The following is a 25,653-nucleotide window of genomic DNA, read 5'->3' on the forward strand; positions in this document are numbered from 1 at the left end:
TTATAAATCATATTAAATAATATTTAATAAAAATGTTGCTTTTTATCATAATAGAAAAATTTCAATATTAACGAATAAAATATATTGATAGAAATTTATTTTAAAAACAGATTATTTGACAAATATCTAATAAAAGAAAATTATAATAAATAGTTACAAATATAAATATTTATAGCAACTGATATAATTAATAATGCAATAAATGAAATTTATTCATCCCAATATTTTTTACCTAACTATGGCGCATTCTATGACATAATTTTCTGTGTATTGTTAAATTAAATATCATGTTCACTAAATAGAGTTGAAAAGGATATGAGAGAACAAATATTAAAAATTTAAATACTTGGTTTACAAAAAACGAAAGGTCTTACAGTCTTCTGAAAATTTGGTGACAGCGGCAATACTGTAACTTTCTGATGCAAACTGCGACATCTGAAAAAACACTATCTTTTATTTTTGGCAAGAATTTGGCATCTTCTGTCTTTTACTAACTACTAACCCTATTTCGACAAACATCCAGAATCACACACAGGCTTGTTTTATGTATTCTGACATGTTAATATATTCAGCAAAATATGATTTTTTACATTAGATATTCCTTGGAAAGAATTTACTGTAAATTTTCTTTAGTTAAAAAAGCAGTTTTGTTAAATTTTCAAGGAACTATAAATATTTTACCACAAGAGTATCATTTTTGATAATTAAAAATTAGATCTTATTTAATTTCTTCCAATTTTAATTTATTTTAAAGGTAATTTTTCTTTAATGTATAAAAGAATCTATTAGGCCTCATAATTTTTTATACCTCTTAAAATTTATGAAATAATTTACTGATGATACTGCTAGGTGATACAGACAATTTTCCGTATCTAACTGATAAACCAAAAGTAATAGAAGAAGAAAATATGAATAGGTTAAACTATCATGTCAAGTTTGACATTAGGTTTGTTTTCAAACTAAATAATAACAAACTAACACATGATAAAATTAAAATAGAGAATATAATCACTACCATAAAACAAAAGAATTAAATAGGTAATTAATTAAAGATGGAACATCAACCAAATATTTATAGAAAGATGCTAGCAGCAGCGGTTTCCAGTATTTTATTAGAATATGGTGTTGATACTGTGGATAAAGAATGTTTAGGAACTCTTACTGAAATGATGCAAGCTTGTAAGTTTGTAATTTTGGAATCATCATGTTTTGTTCTACTTGGTAATACTAGTCATAATTCATGATTCAAATATAACTTCAATTAATTTATGTGAATAGTTATACATTTCAGATTAACCATTAGTACTGAGTTATTTACCCTCATAAGAGGTATATTTGCAAGTCAGTGGTATTAGTAAGTCTGGTAAGATATCAGCAATTGTACTATTAGTCTATACTACATAATATACCAGTTTGTGTCTCATTAGCTTGGTTGAAACTTTCCCAATAACTTTTTTGTATTTAATAAATGATTTATTTGGTCTTGGCATTTCCGAAGGCATTTTATGAAAGCACCATATTAGCTACATCCTGTACCACAATCCACTTGTAGTGTGTGATCATCTCTTACTTTTTTTTTACCAATTTATTGGTCTATTGTATCCTATGTGAAATTCTTCTTCTTGTAATTCATTCCCCTATCAGAGGTTGGTTATCATTACAGGAATTGATATTTTCTTGGCAGTCATTCTGAAAAGTTCTACTGAGCTGCAATTATACCACTCTAGAAGTTTCTTTCGCTAGAAAATTCTTCTGTAGCCTATGCTCCTTTTACCTTTAATCTTTCCTTGCATGATAAGTTTAGTATTTCATACTTATCACCAGGTTATAAAGCCTAAATATTCTACTTTTTTCAATTTAATGGTTCATACGACTTCTTAATCCTTTTAAACTGATCTCAGCACTTCAGCATTTTTAACTTGTTAAATTATCCATCTGTAGCACCACATTTAAAATATTTCCAAATTCTTTATATGTTATATTTTTAGTTCCCAGGTTACCATACCTTCCAATGAATTAGAGAATATGTAACGCCTTAGGTTTCTTATATGTAGTTCCATAGTTCTGTGACTATACTAGAGCCCAAAATAACATTATATTTTTTTATTCTATGGGATCATTAAAGTCCATAATACATTCATCATAATCAAATGTTCAATCTGAAATGTTAATAAACCATTTATTTTCACCTTTTTTTTACTGTATTAGGTATTACATGCAAAATTGTCCTGTAAGTAATATGTTGCACAATTTACAATAATTCCCTACTTGAGATCAAACATGTACAGTTTTACTAAAATGTTTTTTAGTTATTACAGAGCTTGCTTCAATGTCTAGAAATTACTGTGAACTCTCAGGACGTGTAGATCCAGTCCTAGGTGATATAGTTTTAGGATTTGTAGAAATGGGTAAGTTTAGAAAATATTCATATCAAATTTTAATACTCATGACAATGACTCCTATCTAGTAAGCACTTGGTCACACTTAGAAGAATCTGTCAAATGCCTACAAGCACTTTTAATTCTCTTAGCGACAGATTCCAATGCAAACAAATGATTTGATTTTGTATATTCCAATTGACGTTTTGAACACATAATTCAAAAACAACTATAAGTGCTTATAGGAAGTTATAGGATTTAAAGGGAAAACGATTTATTAATTACAATTAAGACTGTATAAACAAACACTCATAGTATGTCTTTTTGTTTGCAATTCAGTGTTTCTTTCTTGAAGATTCTGAGATGTTTGCAAGTATACCTATATAAAAACTTTTTTGTTCGAATATATAAATGTAAGACGGCAAATTAAAACTTTATACAGGATGGAATTTGAAATATGTGTATAAAAGGTATGTATATTCTAAATAGACCCTTTCAGGCTACACCACAGAATGTTTTCGGACCAATAAGTCCAACTCTGTTGTTTCAGTTGCTACCTAGGACCCATAGAGAGACCTTGTCTCAGGGTCAGCAATTATCGGGAATCCTGCGTTACTATGCAGTGAATCTGTTTAAAACTTTATTATCATTTGAGTTTATTAACAAATATGTAATAATTAACACATTTAATATCATTTACTGGATTTTTACCCACATATTTAGTGGCTTCACTCATGTATACATGGCAACTGCACTGATGATGGACTTATTAGTCCAAAAACGTTCTGTGATGTAGCCCGAAAGGGTCTTTTTTGAATTAAAACCTTATACAGAACGAGACTATAAAAATGCTACAAGATACCTACTCGGACAAAGTCTTAGCAGACATTAATAGCGACAAAACTTTGTCAAACATAACAAGAGATAAAGTTACATGGAAAGTTTTGTACGAATCAGACTTTTTTTGGAAGAAGCACCATAAAAAATGTGCTTATAGGAAAAGAAGAAATAGTTTGTTAGAGGAGGCGATAATTAAGAGAAATTCGAATACTGAGAAGGGAAGGTACTAATATTTTTTTATCTGGACTAAACATGGATTAATGAATGACATTTTGTAAGAAAAGTTTGGCAATATAAACAGGTTATAAATGTTTATATAACATTGAATGATAACAATAATCTTGAAAGATCTAAGTGAAACACTGTGTATAATATAATCTACATATCAGGAAGCATTTTATGTATCATAGGATACCACCAACTTGTATAATCTCTATATTTAATAAACATGGATTAATGAATGACATTTTGTAAGAAAAGTTTGGCAAGATAAACAGGTTATAAATGTTTATATAACATTGAATGATAACAATAATCTTGAAAGATCTAAGTGAAACACTGTGTATAATATAATCTACATATCAGGAAGCATTTTATGTATCATAGAATACCACCAACTTGTATTATCTCTATATTTTATATGTTGGAAATAAAGCTCAATGATTTTAAAATTCAATTTCTTTTTAAGGTTTTAATTTTAACACATTGGAAAGTTACGTTAAAGGTTCCAATCATAGTATTTTGCCATCACTTCAACAACAACAACCTCAAAAACAGTTGAATATGTTAGCAGCTGGTAGCAAACAACCATTACCGTCTCATATTCCCCAACATTTTCCACCGTTTCCAGATCCACATGCTTATGTTAGAACTCCTGTAAGTATACATTTTGCTCATAAAAATATCTAATATTATAAAAACAGGTATTAAAACTCACGCAATAATCCACAACAGTGGAAAATATGAACAAATGATCAAAGTATTGTACAGGTCGATTTTTAAAATAATCATAGTATACTATAGCATCAATGTTTCAAAATTTACGTGATCACTATTCAGGTGACAGTCATAACTTTGGTTTTTTTTTAAATGGGAAAGTACATCATGTGGCACCTCATTTAACAGCTTTTGAAATACTGATTTCAAAAATGTGTAATACTTTGGTTCGAATATTTACAAAATTTAAATTATGGGAGAAAGAGTTTCAATGTACCTACATATCTCTAGATCTGGTCAAAAAACTTACCTTATAATCTTTTTTCGTTGCATAGCAACTAAATTATTTTTTGACAGCTATCATAAATACATAGTATTAATAACTTCAGTTTTGTTGCTATTTTAAAAGAAATTTGTTTATTGTGAGTTTTAAAAAATTGTACAACCTCGTAATTTAAAAGAAAAATGTGAAATGGTCACAATTTATGGTGAAGCTCGCCGAAATTACCGCGAGTCGGTAAGTATTTTTAATGAACGCTATCCTGACCGTCCACTAGACAGGCACTATTTTAAGTCAGTTGTAAGCAAATTATTTGAGACTGGTAGTGTTCAAAATAAGAAAGGGACAGGAAGAAAACGTCTGACTGAAGATAAACAGGTTTCCGTGTTAAATGAGTTTGTCGTTAATCCGTATACTTCTACTAAAACTGTTGCTCACTTTTGTGAAGTAGATCAGAAAACAATTTTAAAGATTCTGAAGAGAAATAAATTTCATCCTTACAAAATAAAAATGGTTCAAGAATTAACAGAGGATGACACAGATAGAAGGATGGAATATTGCGAAACCATGATAAATAATATTGTACAGAATCCTAATTATCTTCAACACATTCGTTTTAGTGACGAAGCTACATTTTTTTTAAAGGTCACGTTCGTCGTCAAAATGTTAGAGGCTGGTCCCATGAAAATCCCAGATTATTTCGAGAAGTTCGAGAAGGTCACACGCAATTTCCACAAAAGCTAAATGTTCTAGCAGGCATATTAGGCTACAATACATTTACCTAATATGCCTGATATTAGGTAACTGTATTGTAGGCCCAATGTTTATTAACGGTAGTTTAAATGTTCAGGTCTCGGTCTCCAACATATTTACCTAAATATATTGGAGACCGAGATAACGCTGGCACTCAATTATATAATTACAAATCATCCGCAAGAGTTCCTTCGAAACGTCATATTTCAGCAAGACGGAGCTACGCCCCACTATGCCGTTAGGGTGCGAAGTTATCTAGATAATGTTTTTCCGGCAAAATGGAATGGATGGATATTATAGCATCAATTTTTCGAATTTTACGCGATTACTCATCAGGTGACAGTCATAACTTTGATTTTTTTAAAGGGAAAAGTACATCATATGTACGATGGGGACATATACAGTGGCAATCAAGATCTCCTGACTTAACTCCATTAAATTTTTTTCTATGGCGATACCTAGGCTCGCGTCTCTTCGGCATCGTGTTACGAACTACTTTCCATACGATTTCCTCCAGACGTTTATTGTTTTATCTGTCGCCTTCTTTAATGGTCAGTTTTGGATAGATATGTGAAGTTTGACTAACTGTTTTGTGTTCCAAGGCAATAGCGAGCGCTACATCTAAAACTCCTCTAGCTCTCTAGTTCACTCTCTCTCAATGTCCGTTTTGGATAGTTCCGTGAAGTTCGACTAACTGTTTTGTGTTCCAAGGCAATGGCGAGCGCTTCATCTAAAACTTTCGGTCTTGCTAGTCGTAAAACTTTCTCTAGTTCACTGTCTCTAAACCGATTGATGAAGGTATTTACAGCAATTATTTCTAAAATGTCTGGTCAACATCTGCTTCAAATACTTGCAAATTCTCACTTGCTCGTTGAATTCTACTTCTCATATATGCTTTGTAGACTTGTTGTACATAGATGGCCATCTCCATAGCGTTTTTCTAGTCTAGCGAACAAGGTCTGGTAACATTTTTCTCTTAGGAATCGATCTTAGGATATCCGCAGCATCACTTCGTAAAGCAGCAGTCAAGGAAACAGCCTTTTCTTGTTCGGTCCAATGATTGGCTGTCGCAATATCTTCAAATTGTCTAAGGTATATGGACCAAGAAGACTTCCTATCAAATGGTGGCAATTTGAATCTCGTATGCTGTGTCGTTTCGTCTCTCGGTGATTCTTCTTTGACTACAGAATCTAAAACTACTGCATTAATTGGTGGTAGCACTTTCGTATTGGTTATCATGCCCTTTGTGTGTGTGTAGTTTCATTTTATGACTAGAGACATAATCTATTAGCCTATCATGTTTTGAGTTATTAATTAATTTTTTTTTTAACAATGTTATAGAGAGAACCCGTAACAACAATAAAATCTTATCTTCTATTGACTTAAATATAAGTACGTACCTACGTTAATTTTTTTTTTATTATTATATTTTTTTTATTTATTTTTTTTTTATTTTTTTTTTAATTTTTTTTTTTTATTTTTTATTTTTTTTTTATTATTTTTTTTCTTAATTTTTTTTTTACTGGAAGGAAAAGGAAAATATATGGTTTTGCTGATTTATTACATACGCCTAGGGGTCTATCAAGGCGATTTGCACAACACAAAATTAGACCACGGATAGAGAGGTTAACAACTGGGTTAAAACAAAGGACTTATATAACTAACTTTTTATGTTTGAAATATATACACTGTTACCATAATACATTTAGAAATTCAATTTCATTTCACGTATGTGGCGAAAGATTATTTCATATATATGCAAGTTATTGGTTTTTATTAAATCTGATAAATTAAAAGGTCTTTTAATACTAATTTTTTCCTTATTGATATACTCGTATATTTTTATTATAAATTGGTTCATGCCCTTTAATTGTTTGATTTTTTTCTACGTCGTCTACATTTTTCTGTAGCTTATAGAATGTTTAAAAAACTCTTCAAATTTCTCATTGTTTTTTCTAAATACTTCTTTAATTAAAAAAACTTTTACTTAAAAGATAATTTATAAAAGTTATATATATATTCTAAAAATGCCCTTTCGGGTTACATCATATAACGTTTTCGGACTATTAAGTCCATCATCAGTGCAGTTACCAGGCATAAATGAGTGAAGCCACTAAATATGTGGATAAAAACCCTTTAAATGATGTTAACTTAGTTAATTAATACATATTTGTTGATAAATTTAAATTATGTTAGTTTTAAACAGATTTACTTCATTTAGTTTAACACATTTTACTTATATTTTTTATTAAATAAGAAAAAAGAATTAAGTAGAAAGCTGAATTAAATTAGTGAAAAGAAATAAGTTCCTATTGTTTAAATAAAATGTTAACGATATAATTAATCAAATCAAAACTAATTTTGATTTACATTTCAGACACATAAACAACCAATTATTGATTATGAATCTGTAAGAGAAAAAGCAGCCATTCAAAAAAGAGATATTGAGAAGGCCTTAACAAAGTTCCTTGCCAAAACTAATACTACACATAATTTGTTTGACACAGATGAGGCTAATATTTTTCCATGTAAGTATCATCATAACAAATTATACTAATATAAGATGAGCGTCATAATATTGTTGTGTCACTCCTGATTGCGGTCTTGTAGCGTATCCAGAACTCTTGAAGTAATGAATTAACAACGTTTACCATATTATCATCATTCGGATTCACATTCACATTCTTGCAATTCCTTTGGGGTGAAAGAACAGTTGGCGATGTACCCGGCACGTTATTTTCGAGGTTATCTATAACGAAACACAAAAACAATAATTTCCTTCTTTCCTAATAATACAGGGGAACATAAGTATAACCCCACACCTGATTCTGTAGAAGGATGTCTCAAAAATAAAAAATAATAGACACTGTTATTCACATAACTTTATTCCTACTTCGTGTCTATCTGTCTATGCTCTATCAGTGGTCATTACACCTTGACAGAGCGTCAAATTCAAAACAAAGGCGGTAACAATAAGAAGCCTACAATAGGAAATTTTGACTTAGCGAGCAATTATGGATCAAACACCAACAAAACAACCAAAATAATAATTACTTCCCCTTTTAAATAAACAACATAACTTTCTCCTCCAATTTAAACAATGTTTCTTAAACTTAAAACATATTCTTAAAAAAACTATACCACCATCATAAATTGCTACCGCCAACTTCTCAGGTCGATATGCAGCAGTAACGCTCTCATGCTCTCAACCCATGGTTCCTAGACTTATAGTTCGTCCCAAACCCTTCTTTTAGTGCGTCATAGTTGATCGAATTCTCTCTAATACATTAAGCTATAAGTGACAGAAAAAAACGTGAGTCTGTGATTATTATACATAGAACTTGGAAAATTATTTATCGTAAAGCTAATTCTAGTTACGGATGTATAATTGGTTGGAGTTTAGAATACGCTAAATAGATATCCAATCAATGATGCGCATAAATATAATTTGACGCAGAAGGTCTCGATCTTGACAGTACTTTCACAACGTTAACTGATAAAATAATTGTCATTCCAGGTTAGTATTATCAGAAATTTTACAGTGAAAATTTAATTTTGTATTTATTGTCATTAAAATATTTTAAATATGCCGAGATATATCGAGAAAGAACAAAGACTAATATTAAAATTATTAAATTATTTTCAATTAGATAAAGAGGGATTACGATCCTGCAACTGTCAAATTTAACTAAAATGACATGCAAAAATTCTCGACATTCTTAAAATCCTATATTATGTCAAAATTAGTGACGCACTGAAAGAAGGGTTTGGGACAGACTGTACTACGGTTGCCTACTCCGACTAACCAATGAACATTAAGCCCGAAATTACGTCACGAGAGTACAGTAATTTGAATCATAACATTGGTAATCGGCATTGGTAATAATTTTCTGTCTTTGATGTATGGAAAATATTAAAGATAGTTATGAAATAACGATGTTTAGTGGATTATAATTGGAAAACTGTTGATATGTAGGTAGTTTGGTACTTAAAATTAATCAGAATAAAGTCCTAGATTTACGTAAATCTAGGACTTCAATCTCCATTTTACACTGAAAATTTCATTCCATCCATCAATACTGGATTAACTATTGAATAAATTACCGGTCCTTAGAGGTCAGCTAGCTAGGATTCTCCGAGTTAGAATAACTTGTATAATTTAATGTAAGAATTTAAATAATAGGTAATAAATTTTAATTGGTAAAAAACGTAACTAGTTTATCGCATTTCCAGTAGATATAAATATACACTACATAATTATTTTTTTTTAAATATTTCTTCTTGATTGATCATTTAAGTCTTCATCTTATTTTCTTTTGGCACTGGTAACCTGGCTATTGAAGCATTTTTTAAAATACTTGATCCGCAAGAATATCCTTTGTCTGCAGTATGTTTTTACGAGACAAAGGGGTGTATTTGAACCTTGACTGGAAACATACTCTGCAGTTCGATGTATAATTTTCTTACCCCGATTTAGGTTTTCAACATGAAAATTTTGGAAATATTTTTCCATCGTCATTACTTGGTCTACCCATTCCTATGATGCATTTATGAGTCCACCAAATGATAAATGTTGTACCCAGGATGGTACAGAATAATTGTGAACATTTCTATTTTGTTCCTCATCGGTATGTCTTCCTAAATTTGTGAATTGATTTTATATTTAAATGCTATGAAACCAGCGATATATATCAACCCATTTGTTTCGGCTTCTTTTGTTATATTAGCTATTTGTGACATGTCTGAACTACTGCTACTTTTGCACACCATTTTAGTGACAGTATCAATTACTAGAGCCAATAAGCTATTTTGTTCTTCCAAAATGTTAATTCCATAAGGTCGTTTAAATGTAGTTGTAGCAGATGTAAAGGAATTCATTAAATCAAACCAGCTATTAATAAGCTCTATAAACTCCTTAAGTTTTTGTGCTGCGATTTTTTTTATCTCTGACTGCATCTTGAAAATAATGTTTATTTAAGCAAAACACACACAACTGTAACAATAAGACTGTTGCAGTTGTGTGAGATAGTAATTCTGCAGCAAGTGCAACGTTTTGTCTCCGCATTTGTTTTTTACCTCTAAATGTTGTAACGTTAGGCACCAATTTGTAACGTTCCAACGAACATTCATTGGGTGCCAATTTATAATCCTTCGAGGCTCAATTTGTAACATCCCAACGTTGAGCTGCTGTTGTCAACTTGTAACCGCAAACCTTAGTTTGCTGCTACAATCCGACTAACATCACTAACAACGTTGGAGTGACAAATCGTTTCCCGTTGGGACCAATTTTTAACGTCATAACCCCTAATGTATCAATTGCAAAATTGCTACATTAGACGTTATACGAAACACTCCCTGGCTAGCTCACTCAGGACGTGAATATGGCCTACTCTGGAGCAACACACGCAAACAAGTAAAAAGAAGAAACAATACACAGTTAAATTAACACATGTTTATTAAAATATTAAAAAAAAAGGGAGAAAAATACATGTTTAAATATTAGGTATATTGAATTTAAATAAAAATTATTCGACTTCTTGCTACGGTGTTACATTATAGTAAGGAAAAATGCTTGTCACCCAATCCTAGGTTTTATCCTGGTCTTTTCTGCTATGGTTGTTAGCAAGCCATGTTGTTAGTTGTGGATTTTCTTGCCCTGGAGTCAACTCTCCTATTGGAATGATAGTGCCATTCTCAGGCCGGTTGGTCTTCTGAATGTTAATATAAATTGACCCGCACCTGAGAAATGTATCCCGGAGGTTGACTAAAATGAAGAAAAACACACCTTGCTTCAGAAAATGGTGAAACCAAAATGAGAGACCTTGCTTGGGGGATGAATAGGTGACCAATCAAATTTAACAAAATTTTATCATTATTCACCCAAGCAAGTCGAGAAACAATTCTTATTTATGTAGCAAATAAGTAAAAGTAAGGATATATAATCTTTTTAAGCAAATGGTAATTACTTTTTACTACTGAAATATTCTAATATTAATTACAAAGCGGATTCGGTAAAAATGACAAGATATATTTATTGAAAAGTTAGATAATTTAGAATTTAGAAACATTTCTATATAGAAATGGTAGTTTGTCAAAAGTTAATTATTATTAAAATCAAAAGATATTATTAAGGATTTAAATTTAATATTTAAAACTGTAAAAATATTCGTAAAACTTTTACATACTATGTATATTAAAGAAACTATATATTTCTTATCGCTAATTTTTTATTATAAGAAATAAAAAAAAACACAAGAAATATTCACAAAAATATGTACCTACTTACATATGATAATCATAAATAATGAGATTAGACTTTTCAAAGTTAAAATTATAAAAAGATTTTTATATAACAGGTAGAATCAGGAAACCGATAAAATATATTAAACTCTTACCTCCTAATTCAGGAGACGACACAACAATTGGTTATTATACTTTTACAAAAGTTATGAAGAAAATCGACATTTTTAGAAATAAAAGCCATTATATCGACTTTTGTATCGAACGGGAAGGGGGAAATGTCAACAAAAAGGAGTCTTTGTCACTAGCATTAAACTAAACAGAGAATAAAGATGGCACCTCTCGTTCCAAAGTAACAGAAATAGAGATGAAAATAAAATTCATTCTTTAGAAACTTGAGTAAAAGATAAAAATGATGATTATTAAGAAAATAGGAAAGGTAGATACTGAAATATATATATATATATATACATATATACATATATATATATATATATATATATATATATATATATATATATATATACATACATACATATATATAAAGAAGATAGATTTGGACGCCAACTGGTTTTTATACCAAATACCAGTAAAAATGAAAAGAGAATAATGAATCAATTAAGTAACAACATAATTCTGATACAATCTATATCTGAGAAAATATATAGAAAAATAAGAGATACAATGGAGGATATAGAAGAATATGAATTATGACAGAAGATATGGAAATTGGAGAATAGAATTAACGAAATATATTAACATAAGAAAGAAAGCAGGCAATGTAGCAGTTATAACGCTACACACTTCCACCACCCAGTAGAAAAATTTCGAAAGTACCTTGAGAAATTTTTCTCATCACTAAACTCATTATATGTTATGATCATCAAAATAATAATAAAGGTAATCTTTACCAAATAATAAAGTTATCTAGATACCTAGATATAGGTATAGTAACTTGTAAGTTTAGGTACTATTATTTAAACAAAATAAAGTGAAAATGGTTAACTTGTGATAAGATATAAAAATTAATATACTTATATTAACCTAAGTCAAAAAAAATAAATGACTATCACCCAACGAATTATAGTATCCGTTAAACTAAAATTTTAACTACATAATTATAAACTATGTATTACAGTATTGTAATACTATATACACTAAATGACTTTAGAGTGAGCACTCTGGGTATTATTTCATCCCCAACGAATTATAGTATTCGTCACACTAAAATTGTAAGGTAAATAATCCTATGCTATACCTTATAGCAATTCCTTACAAGGCTTTAGAGTTAATACTCAGGATAATATTTTATCCCAACGAATTATAGTATTCGTCACACTAAAATTATGAGGCAAATATTTATGTGCTATACATTGTAGCAGCATGTAACAGGGCTTTAGAGTTAATACTCAGGGAAATATTTTATCCCAACGAATTATAGTATTCGTCACACTAAAATTGGTCGTAGACCAAGAGGGAGAAAAGCTACGTTAAGGGTTATCCGCAATCTTTGGTACTGTACATCGATTATACACTGGGCCGATTGAAATCATGTTGGTATGAACGCAGTAGCTCATAATCCATGGTTAAACCTCGAAAGCGCTCCTCAGAGACGACAGTCCTGTGTACTATGAACCCCCCCGACGCCATACCCTAAAGACAACCTTACCATTAAAGGAAGATCCAGTGGTATAAATGTACATCTCCACCACAGTTCGGTCCCATATATATGTAATTACATAAATATCATACAAAAACAACTAATATGGGGACGATGTATCTATCACTCATGGAGATAAACATCGTTAGAAAGACATTCTTTCAAGAATGTTAGTTCTTAAGGGAAGTTGATTTTAAACCAAGGTAATTATGATATTAGCAATATCACTAGATATGCATATAATCATTAAGTTATAAAAGATAAGATATCATAATCATCAGTAATGCAGTAGGTATATAAATCCAAATATTAGTTATCATAATCCTAATCTAGATTTTAGTTGCATATATTGCATGAGATAGTATGAGTAGAACATTATAAGCAGTTAAGAAAGATAAGGTAAACATCAAAATATAAAAGAAATAAGTAAAAATTTAGTAAGACAAATCTAGACATCTATTAAGTATAAAATTTACACAAGATGAAAAGAAAACTGCACAAAATTATACTCAGTTGAACTGAAGAAGAAAAATTAGTCATAAATATACTTTGATTTAAATCCAAACGTTATGCACCTGTTAGAATAATAAAGTAATCTATACAGAAAAATTGTACAGAGCAAAGTTATACAAGAGGGTATAAAAAACAAAACCTTTCCATTGTCATTTCAAAGAGACACAACCCTACACCAGATTTCTAAATAGTAGTATGCATAAGGTTAAATCTACCTTGTAAATGCAATAAAAAAATTTCATTAAAATATAACACTCAGGAAAAAGAAAATTCATTGTAGTTATGCATTGATGAGGGCAATCATTGTGAACTAAATCAGAGAAACTTATTATGACTAAACTTCAATAGACAGTATGGTCTGGAAACAATTACATTGTTTATTAAAGATAAGAAGATAATGAGAATGAATGTTCGGCATATTGCATATGCATATTTATGGACTAAGGCAAGTCAATAAAACAGCAAATTGACATTAAGCTAGTATAAGATAAAGTAATTTTTGTACCAAATAGTATCAAAAATTAAAGGTAGGTAAATATCAAGATAATTAAGTAACACAAGTAATTTTGATTGTCAGATAAAGATAAGTATATTCTTCACAATACCTAGTAAGTCAAAGTTCTACACAAAAGACATTAAAGATACTGCATAAAATTTGGCTTACTTATGATAAAGGAAAATACAAAGCAAAGATAAGATAAGTTGTGGTAATATCATATAAAATTGCTATAACACTAAACACTATCCAGGGATCTACACAAAAGAAATAGAACTAGAACTGCATAAATATAGACGTATGTATTTAAAATGTTAAAGACAATTCAAATGCAATCAAAAACTTCAAAGCTTCATAATCTTACACCAGAGGTTTCTATAAAAGAAGATATATGCATAAGATTACTTTCACTCCAAAAGATAAAGAATTATGCCTAACGCAACACCCCTAATGGGTAAATGGAAAATATTAACGCCCTTGTTAATAGTTTTCCTGCAGTGACCTCAAGTCCCGCGAAGATAAATCATCCTAGGCAATTTTTATGTGCTTGTCCGAACAAATCTCATATTTGAACCCACTCAACGGAAAAACAAGACACTTGCACTAGGTATGAAAATTAGACATAAGTTATTACCGCAATAGTTTTAATAACACCATAAAGGTAATACAAGTAGCTAACTTGCAAAGGTAAGAGATAATGTGTTATTAAACGAAGATAAAGATAAGTAAATAACAATCAAACTTGTGAAAGGCAGTAGATAAATTTTCTAGCAAAGGTTCTCATAACTAAATATTTTATTGAAAAGTCCATAAATAACGAAGATATTTGTTAACGCAGGTAATAAAAATATGTATAAGCTTAACAAAAGAGATAAGAAGATAATTTAAAATATATGCAATACAAGATATATGTAAGTTTAAATTACACTTAAAGGTAAGATATAATAGTATAACTGCAAGTTTTACTCAAAAGATATATTTTTAATATGCATTACTGATTTTCATCGTCACTAGAATCAGTGACATCTAATTTGATATCCCTGACATGAAAATTTCCAAGATCATTTCCATCTAGATCCTTTAAATTGTAGACTAATTTAGACAAAACTTTATTGACAATACAGGGGACAAATTTTGGCGCTAGTTTTGCAGAGAAATCATCGACAGCTTTTGATAGGACAAAATTTTTCTTCCAGACTTTATCACCAACGTGATATTTGACATCACGTCTACGAAGGTTATACCTGCTAGAATTCGTCGCATAAGAGTGACGTATTCTCTTTTGCACTTCTTTGAAAATAGAAGACATATTTTCTAGTGGTCTTGGGTCGAATAGCTTGTTATTAATATTAATGACATTGCTTGCTTTGTCTTCTATTGCACCAAAGAAGGAACCGTCCAAAGGGATATTTCTGGCAAAAGTTAGAAACGAAGGACTAAATTGTGTAACTTCGTGTTTGGCTAGGCGAATAGCCTGGGCAATCTTAAAGATTTCTTTGTCCCAATCTTTATGATTATCATGTATAAAAGAACGAATAGCTGTTACGATAGTTTTGTTAACTCTCTCAGTAGGATTTATTTGAGGAAAATATCTCGCATTATACCAAATTTTTTGTACTTTATATTTATTCATTAAATTTTTGAAATCATTGGAAACGAACTGTTTCCCATTATCAACTGCGAAAATTTGTGGTACCCCAAAGATAAGAAAAACTTGATTTTCAATAAATTTAACAATAGCTGTAGAGGTAGCATTTGCCATTGGATGGACAAAAATAAATTTCGTGAACCAGTCGACAACAACTAAAAGAAAACGATTTCCATTTTTAGATCTAGGATAAGGGCCTAATAAGTCAGCAGATAAAAACTGAAATGGAAAATTAATATCTCTGTACTTTCCCATTAAACCAGCAGGAGGTACATTTCCTGGTTTACTAGCAGCACAGATTTTGCACTTACTGATATAGTTTGCGACATAAAGTCTCATTCTAGGCCAGTAATACAATTCCGTGATTCTAGAGAGCGTTTTATATACTCCTAGGTGAGCAGCTGTAGGATCATCATGAAAGAGTTTCAAAATATCTTTTCTGTGAGGAGACGGAACGAAAATTTTCCATTCTGGGGAAGGATCTGAAAACTTATTCCTTGAAAAGATATGCTTGTAAAGAACATTACCATGAACTTTAAAAGCAGGAAATTGATCTGGATTATTTTGTACTTTTTGTACCATATTATCATACCAAGTATCTGTTTTAAGATTAGATAAATCTAAAAGAGAAATTTCAGGATTTTGTTCAGGTATTCTAGAAAGGGAATCAGCCACAACATTTAAAGAACCACTACGGTGAATGACAGTGAACTTGTGACAGGATAGTTTCATTATCCATCTGGCAATTCTAGGAGAAGGGTTTTTCATGGAATATAACCACTGTAAGGATGAGTGATCAGTAATCACAGTGAAGTTTTCACTTCCTTCAATATAATACCTAAATTTTTCAATAGATAATAAAATAGCCAGCAGTTCTTTCTCAGTAGTAGTGTACTTACGTTGAGCTTTAGAGAGAGTTTTACTAAAGAAAGCTATAGGATGCTCTAAACCATCTTCTTTTTGAAATAATACACCCCCAACACCAGTGTCACTTGCATCACAAGCAAGGTAAAAATGCTTGTCAAAGTCTGGACTAGCAAGAACAGGAGCAGATGTTAGTGCCTGTTTAATCTGACTGAAAGCTAAGTTAGCTTCTGGAGTCCAAACAATAGACTGTCCTTTCTTTTTACCCTTGAGTAAATCAGAAATGGGAGTACAAATGGATGCAAAATTATTCAAAAATCGACGGTAATAACCTATCAATCCGATAAGTCTACGAATTTGAGTAGTAGTTTTTGGAACTGGATATTCCAAAATAGCTTCTACTTTAGCTGGGTCAGTTCTTAACCCTTGTTGATCTACAACAAAACCAAGAAATTTAAGAGAAGGTCTACAAAACTGACACTTTTCAAAATTGACTGTAAGATTTGCATATTTAAGTCTCTTAAACAACATTTTAAGAATTTTGATATGACAATCAAAGTCAGGAGTAACAACAATAATATCATCAAGATAATAGAAAACATAAGGCTCCAGTAAAGGACCTATAACTGAATCCATAACTCTGCACATAGCTTGTGCACTATTATTTAAGCCAAAAGGTAATACATTAAAACAGAACAAACCTCTATTTTGAACTGTAAATGCAGTCTTTAATTTGGATTGATCATCCAAAGGTATCTGATAAAAAGCTTGTTTTAAATCGATTGACGAAATAAATTTAGCATCTCTTACTTTAGATATGATTGAATCTATTAAAGGCATGGGGTAACTATCAGGAACTGTTATCGAATTAAGTTTTCGACCATCAAAACAAACTCTATAGGAACTATCTTTCTTCGGAACCAACCACAAAGGAGACAACCAAGGTGTACTGGTTGTTAATGGTTCGATGACTTTCAACTTAAGCATCTCATCAACTCCTTCGTTGAGAATTTTCTGCATAGCAGGCGAAAGAGGATATTGTCTTTGCCTAATTGGTTTCGCATCACCAGTGTCTATATGGTGAGTATACAAGTGGGTTCTACCAATAGAATCTGTTGGGCCTATTTCCTTAAACAGTTTGACTACCGAATGTAGTTGTGAAAGCTGATGGGTGGATAAATTCTCTGAACTTACTATAGTATTAACAACACAAGTTGACAGTTTAGCTGTACTATACGAAAAATTTGTGAAATCCAAAGAAATTCTAAACAATTTCATAAAATCCATACCTAAAATCATTTTATGTGAGATCGAAGGAACCACTAAAACTTTTAACTTTTGTGTGCTACCAGATAAGGTAACAGGTAAAAACACATAACCTAAGCTACTTTGGACATTACCATCAGCAGTAGTTAGCTGTACTGAAACATCATAGTGAAGATGCAAATTCAGCTTCTTAAGAAGAAATAAGGCTGGAGAGCCAATAATAGAGACATTACTACCAGAGTCTACAAGTGCAGATATTGTTTCACTGCCAATATTTATTGAAATATATGGTCGATTATCCTGTGTACGAATATCGAGAAAAGGATTAGTTCTACATAAAGTATCAGACGTTGAAATCAACGGAAAAGAAATATTCGCAGGATTTAAAGAAACATTGTGCGTTGTATCTATGGGAGTTTTGTCTATAGGTAAAGGATTAAAATCACAATTAGAATCAGAAGTTTTAGCTCGCGTTTTAATAATAGGTGGTAGTTGAAATGTTACTCTGCTTGTCCTTTGTTTGAAGTTTTCTTCAAATTTTTTCCTGGTATGTTCTTCCCTTTTAGGTTTGATGCAGACATTTGACTGCAATGAGGTTGATTCCTGTCCGCTATCGAACAACCTCGCGCTTCGTTTTTTGAACATTTGGGGCAATGTGCCTTAATAACGTTCTTAAAACCGCAACCATAACAAAATTTATTTTTCTGGTACCTGCACTGAGGATACACATGACCTCGTTTGTTGCAATTCCAACAAATTTCATCAAGTGAATTTGTTTCATATGAAAATTTCTTATTATTATTAAAGTGGGGTATAGATAACGCAGACTCAATTCTTTTACAGTAAGAGGTAAGATCAGATACAGTGTCTATATCGTGCAAAGCCAAAGCTTTGATGTAGTCTGGCAAAAGACCACGTCTAATTTCAGATACTTTATCTTTCTCTGAAACGGCAGAAGGTAAACGGAAGAAAAGAGCTTCAAAATTAGAGATAAATGTAGATACAGGTTCTCGAAAAGATTGCCTTGTAGAACGAATTTGTTCCCACAAATTCCTCTCATAATCTGCCGGAAGATAAGTTTCCTTTAAAGCGGCAACTAAGTCAGACCATGACTGAAATGTCTTTTTAAGAAGATGATTATGCCACCAAGTGAAAGCATTGCCATCAAACAGATCTCCTGCAGAAAGAAACAGGTCATCATTAGAACAATTCCTGGAGATTTTAAGCGTCTCAATTTGTTCAAGAAAAGGAATCAAAGGCTGTTTGCCGGAAAACTTTTGAATTCCCCATTTATAAATGGGCACAGACTTCACTACTGAAGATGCAGTATGTGATTCTACCCTAACTGGAGTAGATTCTGAAGGAAGATTAAGTTTTTCCACAAGCACACCCTCAATTGACAATAATTTACTCCGTAACTGTCTTTTAACTGTTTCCTGCGTTGAAGAAGTGGTCTTCAGACGAGATACACGGCCAGACAAATGAGTTAAACGAGAACAAATACATTTGTACCTATAATCAGACTTACTACCTGAAAATTCATCGATGATACTAGATAAATCAGCAAGAGTAGCCAAGGCCTGATTATGGTCTTGCTCAAATTCAAGAGGGACAACTGTTTCAGAGAAGCTTCTGTCTGATGCTTCCTGAGACAAAATTCCACTAAGGACTCTTCTTTTCTCATCGACAGTAGAAGGAACCTCAAGATCTCTAATAATTAACTCATAGGTTAACTCATCAGTTTTCAAATGCTTAGGGTTGATGGTAGCCATTTTGTAAGATTATTTAAAAAACAATAATTTATGTAAACCAACAAGTAACCAAATCAACTTTAAAAATAAAGATAATTAAATTTACGAAAATAATATAAAACTACTATTTTATATTTAATTAAGTTTTAACACTACCCAACAACACATGAACTTGTCAAGGTTAATGATAACCAGCAGACAAAAAAGGTTGGTGATCAAAAAAAAACTATCAGTAAAAATTAGATAAAAAAAATAAGTATAAAAAAGTAAGTAAGATAGAAAATAGATATTTTTACTGAAATTTAATAAATTTACTACTCAAAATAGGAAGAGAAATGTTAAAGATAATAATAGCAAGAAAATATAAAAGTATTGTTTCAACTAAATACAAGAATGTATGCATTACTCAGAGTATATTACGTTGGTGCGCCAATTTGTAACGTTAGGCACCAATTTGTAACGTTCCAACGAACATTCATTGGGTGCCAATTTATAATCCTTCGAGGCTCAATTTGTAACATCCCAACGTTGAGCTGCTGTTGTCAACTTGTAACCGCAAACCTTAGTTTGCTGCTACAATCCGACTAACATCACTAACAACGTTGGAGTGACAAATCGTTTCCCGTTGGGACCAATTTTTAACGTCATAACCCCTAATGTATCAATTGCAAAATTGCTACATTAGACGTTATACGAAACACTCCCTGGCTAGCTCACTCAGGACGTGAATATGGCCTACTCTGGAGCAACACACGCAAACAAGTAAAAAGAAGAAACAATACACAGTTAAATTAACACATGTTTATTAAAATATTAAAAAAAAAAGGGAGAAAAATACATGTTTAAATATTAGGTATATTGAATTTAAATAAAAATTATTCGACTTCTTGCTACGGTGTTACATTATAGTAAGGAAAAATGCTTGTCACCCAATCCTAGGTTTTATCCTGGTCTTTTCTGCTATGGTTGTTAGCAAGCCATGTTGTTAGTTGTGGATTTTCTTGCCCTGGAGTCAACTCTCCTATTGGAATGATAGTGCCATTCTCAGGCCGGTTGGTCTTCTGAATGTTAATATAAATTGACCCGCACCTGAGAAATGTATCCCGGAGGTTGACTAAAATGAAGAAAAACACACCTTGCTTCAGAAAATGGTGAAACCAAAATGAGAGACCTTGCTTGGGGGATGAATAGGTGACCAATCAAATTTAACAAAATTTTATCATTATTCACCCAAGCAAGTCGAGAAACAATTTTTATTTATGTAGCAAATAAGTAAAAGTAAGGATATATAATCTTTTTAAGCAAATGGTAATTACTTTTTACTACTGAAATATTCTAATATTAATTACAAAGCGGATTCGGTAAAAATGACAAGATATATTTATTGAAAAGTTAGATAATTTAGAATTTAGAAACATTTCTATATAGAAATGGTAGTTTGTCAAAAGTTAATTATTATTAAAATCAAAAGATATTATTAAGGATTTAAATTTAATATTTAAAACTGTAAAAATATTCGTAAAACTTTTACATACTATGTATATTAAAGAAACTATATATTTCTTATCGCTAATTTTTTATTATAAGAAATAAAAAAAAACACAAGAAATATTCACAAAAATATGTACCTACTTACATATGATAATCATAAATAATGAGATTAGACTTTTCAAAGTTAAAATTATAAAAAGATTTTTATATAACAGGTAGAATCAGGAAACCGATAAAATATATTAAACTCTTACCTCCTAATTCAGGAGACGACACAACAATTGGTTATTATACTTTTACAAAAGTTATGAAGAAAATCGACATTTTTAGAAATAAAAGCCATTATATCGACTTTTGTATCGAACGGGAAGGGGGAAATGTCAACAAAAAGGAGTCTTTGTCACTAGCATTAAACTAAACAGAGAATAAAGATGGCACCTCTCGTTCCAAAGTAACAGAAATAGAGATGAAAATAAAATTCATTCTTTAGAAACTTGAGTAAAAGATAAAAATGATGATTATTAAGAAAATAGGAAAGGTAGATACTGAAATATATATATATATATACATATATACATATATATATATATATATATATATATATACATACATACATATATATAAAGAAGATAGATTTGGACGCCAACTGGTATTTATACCAAATACCAGTAAAAATGAAAAGAGAATAATGAATCAATTAAGTAACAACATAATTCTGATACAATCTATATCTGAGAAAATATATAGAAAAATAAGAGATACAATGGAGGATATAGAAGAATATGAATTATGACAGAAGATATGGAAATTGGAGAATAGAATTAACGAAATATATTAACATAAGAAAGAAAGCAGGCAATGTAGCAGTTATAACGCTACAATGTTCTGAAGTCAACTTATATATGAAACTTATTTCTGTTGTTGCAGCTTCAATTAGTTCTTTTAACAAATCTTTTTTCAATACACTTCCATCTTCAAGTTCAAATCCTGTGTCGATTAACCAGTTTCTTGGTAATTTTAGGAGATGGGGAGCATCAGCAAACATGTAGATATTTGCTTTTGTGACTGGATGTGTAAAATGTGTGATGTCAACTGAAATATTTAATTTTTTTAAAGTCCCCGATTGCCTCCCTCGCAATCAGACACGCATGCAACTACATTATATTCTACATTGTGCAACTCAGTAATTATGGTAGACAAAATATTGTCAGTCATACTTGTATCAAAACCAATGTAGACTGTTTGCTTCCATTTATGACTACTTGTTTTTGATTTTCCAGCAATATACATCACCTGAAGTACATCTTGTAGGAGACGAAATCTAAGATTAATGTGTGCAGCCCATTTTTGTAAAGTTGATATTCCAGGTAATGGGTATTTAAGGGTATTTTTTAGATATAGGTAACATCTTTTACTAAAATATCTTATTGTGAAAGCTTTTGAAATTTCTTCTGTCATCCAACATGCTCTTTTTTTCACAATAATTTCAATTTCGTTTTTACTAAACATGACCAAAGCGTTTCAAAATCGTTTACTCACTTTCAATGTCTTTTTCTTTAATTATTTTATTTAATTCTACAATCTTCGTTCTGGTAGTACACAAATCTTGTTCATTTTCTTCTAATTTCTCTTTTAGTTTTTTGTTTTCTTTAAGTAAGTCCTCGTATTTTCGTTTCGAAATATCTACCTCCGATTCTTTACTTGTACCGGATACATACGACAAATCAATGGTTACAAGATTAGTTTTTTCCCTTTTATGTGAATTCACCTCTAATAAGTCTTCAATGATAGCTGTTTGTGTTTTCATTGCTATTCTTTTATCTCTTCTTGGTCTAGGTTCACATTCTGTTTGTTTTTGAAACATCTTGAGATTTTAAGTTTTTACTTTGAATTGCTACAAAATAGTGATAATAATAAACAGAATTTCATTAAGTCAACAACAATTACGAGCATACAATTCATCCACAAAATCATCCTTCTTGAAATGATTATACATACTCTAGCAGTTTTTATATTTATTTTAATTTTGTATTTTTGGGAAACGTGGAAAATGCTATTTGTTGATCAGAATCAGTACTTCTTGTTTTTATAAAAATTATTTTTACAAGTGGCCACACTACAACCTGTGCCTGGCATTCTAAAATTTCATCAAAAAGATATTCTCATGTAAGGTACTCTACAAGAGGCACGATGTACAACTAGAATAAATAACTTTTCTTCGTTAATTCAAAATAAGTTTTTACAGGAAACAACCCCAAAATTTTAAATACAAAAATATGAAGTAAACTAAGATATTTAAGAAACCATAAATAATAAAGACAATAATAAACTTAAAGATAATTACCACGAACAAACTGTGATAATAAATGGGTTTATATTCGTGTGTACTCTGGTGACTTAAGTCAAGCATATAACTCTCCACACCCAAGTCGGAGTTGGAACCGTAGTAGAGGTAATGTATTTTAACAAGAGCTATGAGTCATGCCGATGCAGTACACAAGTTTACCTGTTCTTTACAAGGTCATAGCTCTTGCCAAAATCCATTACCTATAAGTCTACGAACCGTGCTCTCAACCCAAAGCAACTTCGACGCAAGCCAATCTTGACAGAACGACCAATTTAAGAATTTTCATTTACGTTCGGTAATATAAATTGCCTATCTTTTAGTAATTAAAAAAATTGAGTACGCTTTTTTATTGGGGATTCCTATTGCAACAACGTTTTATTAATGTATAAACGTGTTGGGACGTTACAAGTACCTACTTATTCCATATTTCTAAAATATCTTTATTTTTAGTGATTGCTTGTGTTCCTGTATATCCACCATATCTCAGTGCTCTTCTTCCACAAGATCAAATTTTCGACGCAGAAGATTTGGATATTGACCCTAAGAGTCAAATTCTACAACAGCAGAAGAATCACGATAAAGCGAAAAATAATGTGAAACAAGAAAAGAAAGATGACGAGGAACCAGATAATTTAAATGAATCTAGAACAAGTGAGGACAATGCAAACAGTTCGAATTATATAGATAATCCATACCTGGCTGCAACTAAACTACCGGGAGGACACAATATGGAGATAATATGAGATAAAATTGATTTTTTAATTAAGCGGAAAAGTGGTTTTTAAGTTTGTATAGTTGTGGAATATATTTATATTTAATTTGACTTTTTATTCTAAATTCATATTTCGAAAACGAACAATTTTCAATATAGTTTAATTACATAATATCGACATCCCCCATCGAACAAGGCCTTAACTCAAAAATTTTGATTAAAAATCCTTTATAAAAGGTATATCATTTAAATACCCAATCGGGCTATATCACAAAACGTTTTCGAAATCCATATTCCATTATCAGTGCACTAGGTAGATATACATGTATTGAGCCACTAAATATGTGGGTAAAAACCCGTTAAAAATTGTTTTTTTTTTAATTTAGCTTACATTATATGGTGGTAAATAGTATGATGATGTTAAAGTTACCAGTGGATTTGGTAACATGGCGACGTATGACTCCACGTGAAGTTGCTGGTCCTGAGACGATGTATCTACGAGGACTTGATGAAAGCAACCTCAAGTCCTCGTAGACACATCGTCTCAGGACCAGCAACTTCACGTGGAGTCATACGTCGCCATGTTACCAAATCCACATTAGTGTCAGGAACATTTGAAAAATATTTGACTAGCTCTCAATGTATCACACAAGACTTAATTGGTGTATTTTGAAATAGGCAGCAAAGAGTACTTATATTTACAAAAAAAAAACAGCTTGAAAGGTTTATAGAGAACAATAAACTTATAGACAAAGAAGAACAGTTACATATATGGGAAATTGACATAGAATATTGACATGGAGAAAGCAAGTTTTGATATAAATTCGTTTGGAGAAAGCAAGTTTTGAAACAATTCTTTTTGTTTGTAGATGAAATTTTACAATTTTTGTTTTTGCTGATCTTAATTGAATAACAGTAATTAGTTTGATAGTGGTACAACAGATCTTATAGCTTGCAATGCCGGTAAAGTTCTTGAAAGATTGTGCCTATAATCCCGAATTAGAAATAGCTTGCTACAAAAAATGCATAGAATATTTTTTAAATATTTTTTTTTTGTTTTAATAAAATAATAAGTATTGGTTTAAAAAATATTGTTGAAAAAATAGAAAACCTTAATTTAGTTAAAAAAGTGTACAGGAAAATTTGTTAATGGTTTATCGTCATACATGCAACGAGCACTTTTGAACTGAATAGACCAAAGATATTGAAAAGTGAGGTGATGAAAAAGATCAAACGAAAGATGGGAAAGCAACAGAATGCGATGAAATACCAGTTGCATTCTTGAAAGTTTTCAACGAGACAAACCTGAATGTAATGTTAAAACTAATCAATAAGATAACGATACCGGTCAAATTCTATCGGAGTAGTTGAAATCTACATTTGTGACACTTCCCAAGAAATCAAGAAAAGTTCTAATACGTGCAGTGAATATCGCCTAAGTTTAATAAGCCACACCCTTAAAGTGTTCTTGCGTATTA

General features: G+C 30.9%; 1 protein-coding gene across 3 annotated transcripts; it reads left to right on the plus strand.

The window, feature by feature from the left end:
- Window positions 1–921: 921 nt before the first annotated feature.
- Window positions 922–24,286, plus strand: LOC140433500 (transcription initiation factor TFIID subunit 8-like). Of its 3 annotated transcripts, none has more exons than XM_072521488.1 (5): window positions 922–1,221; window positions 2,319–2,408; window positions 3,907–4,094; window positions 7,565–7,715; window positions 23,914–24,286. In XM_072521488.1, the coding sequence occupies exons 1-5, from the start codon at window positions 1,053–1,055 to the stop codon at window positions 24,204–24,206; spliced, it is 891 nt and encodes a 296-aa protein (XP_072377589.1). In that variant the 5' UTR covers window positions 922–1,052; the 3' UTR covers window positions 24,207–24,286. The 3 variants fall into 3 exon arrangements, with proteins under 3 accessions (XP_072377589.1, XP_072377590.1, XP_072377591.1); XM_072521489.1 differs by having other exon boundaries at window positions 922–1,179; window positions 2,310–2,408; XM_072521490.1 differs by having other exon boundaries at window positions 1,041–1,179.
- Window positions 24,287–25,653: the final 1,367 nt, after the last annotated feature.

This window comes from Diabrotica undecimpunctata, chromosome 2, assembly GCF_040954645.1.
Source record: "Diabrotica undecimpunctata isolate CICGRU chromosome 2, icDiaUnde3, whole genome shotgun sequence".
NCBI lineage: Eukaryota > Metazoa > Arthropoda > Insecta > Coleoptera > Chrysomelidae > Diabrotica > Diabrotica undecimpunctata.

What these genes read in the sequence shown, in the direction of transcription:
- LOC140433500 (XM_072521488.1), top strand. Translation starts at nt 1,053, where the DNA reads ATGGAACATCAACCAAATATTTATAGAAAGATGCTAGCAGCAGCGGTT. An exon ending in TTTAGGATTTGTAGAAATGG is followed by an intron (nt 2,409 to 3,906) that starts GTAAGTTTAGAA and finishes TTTCTTTTTAAG; the next exon opens with GTTTTAATTTTAACACATTG. An exon ending in TGAGGCTAATATTTTTCCAT is followed by an intron (nt 7,716 to 23,913) that starts GTAAGTATCATC and finishes CTTTATTTTTAG; the next exon opens with TGATTGCTTGTGTTCCTGTA.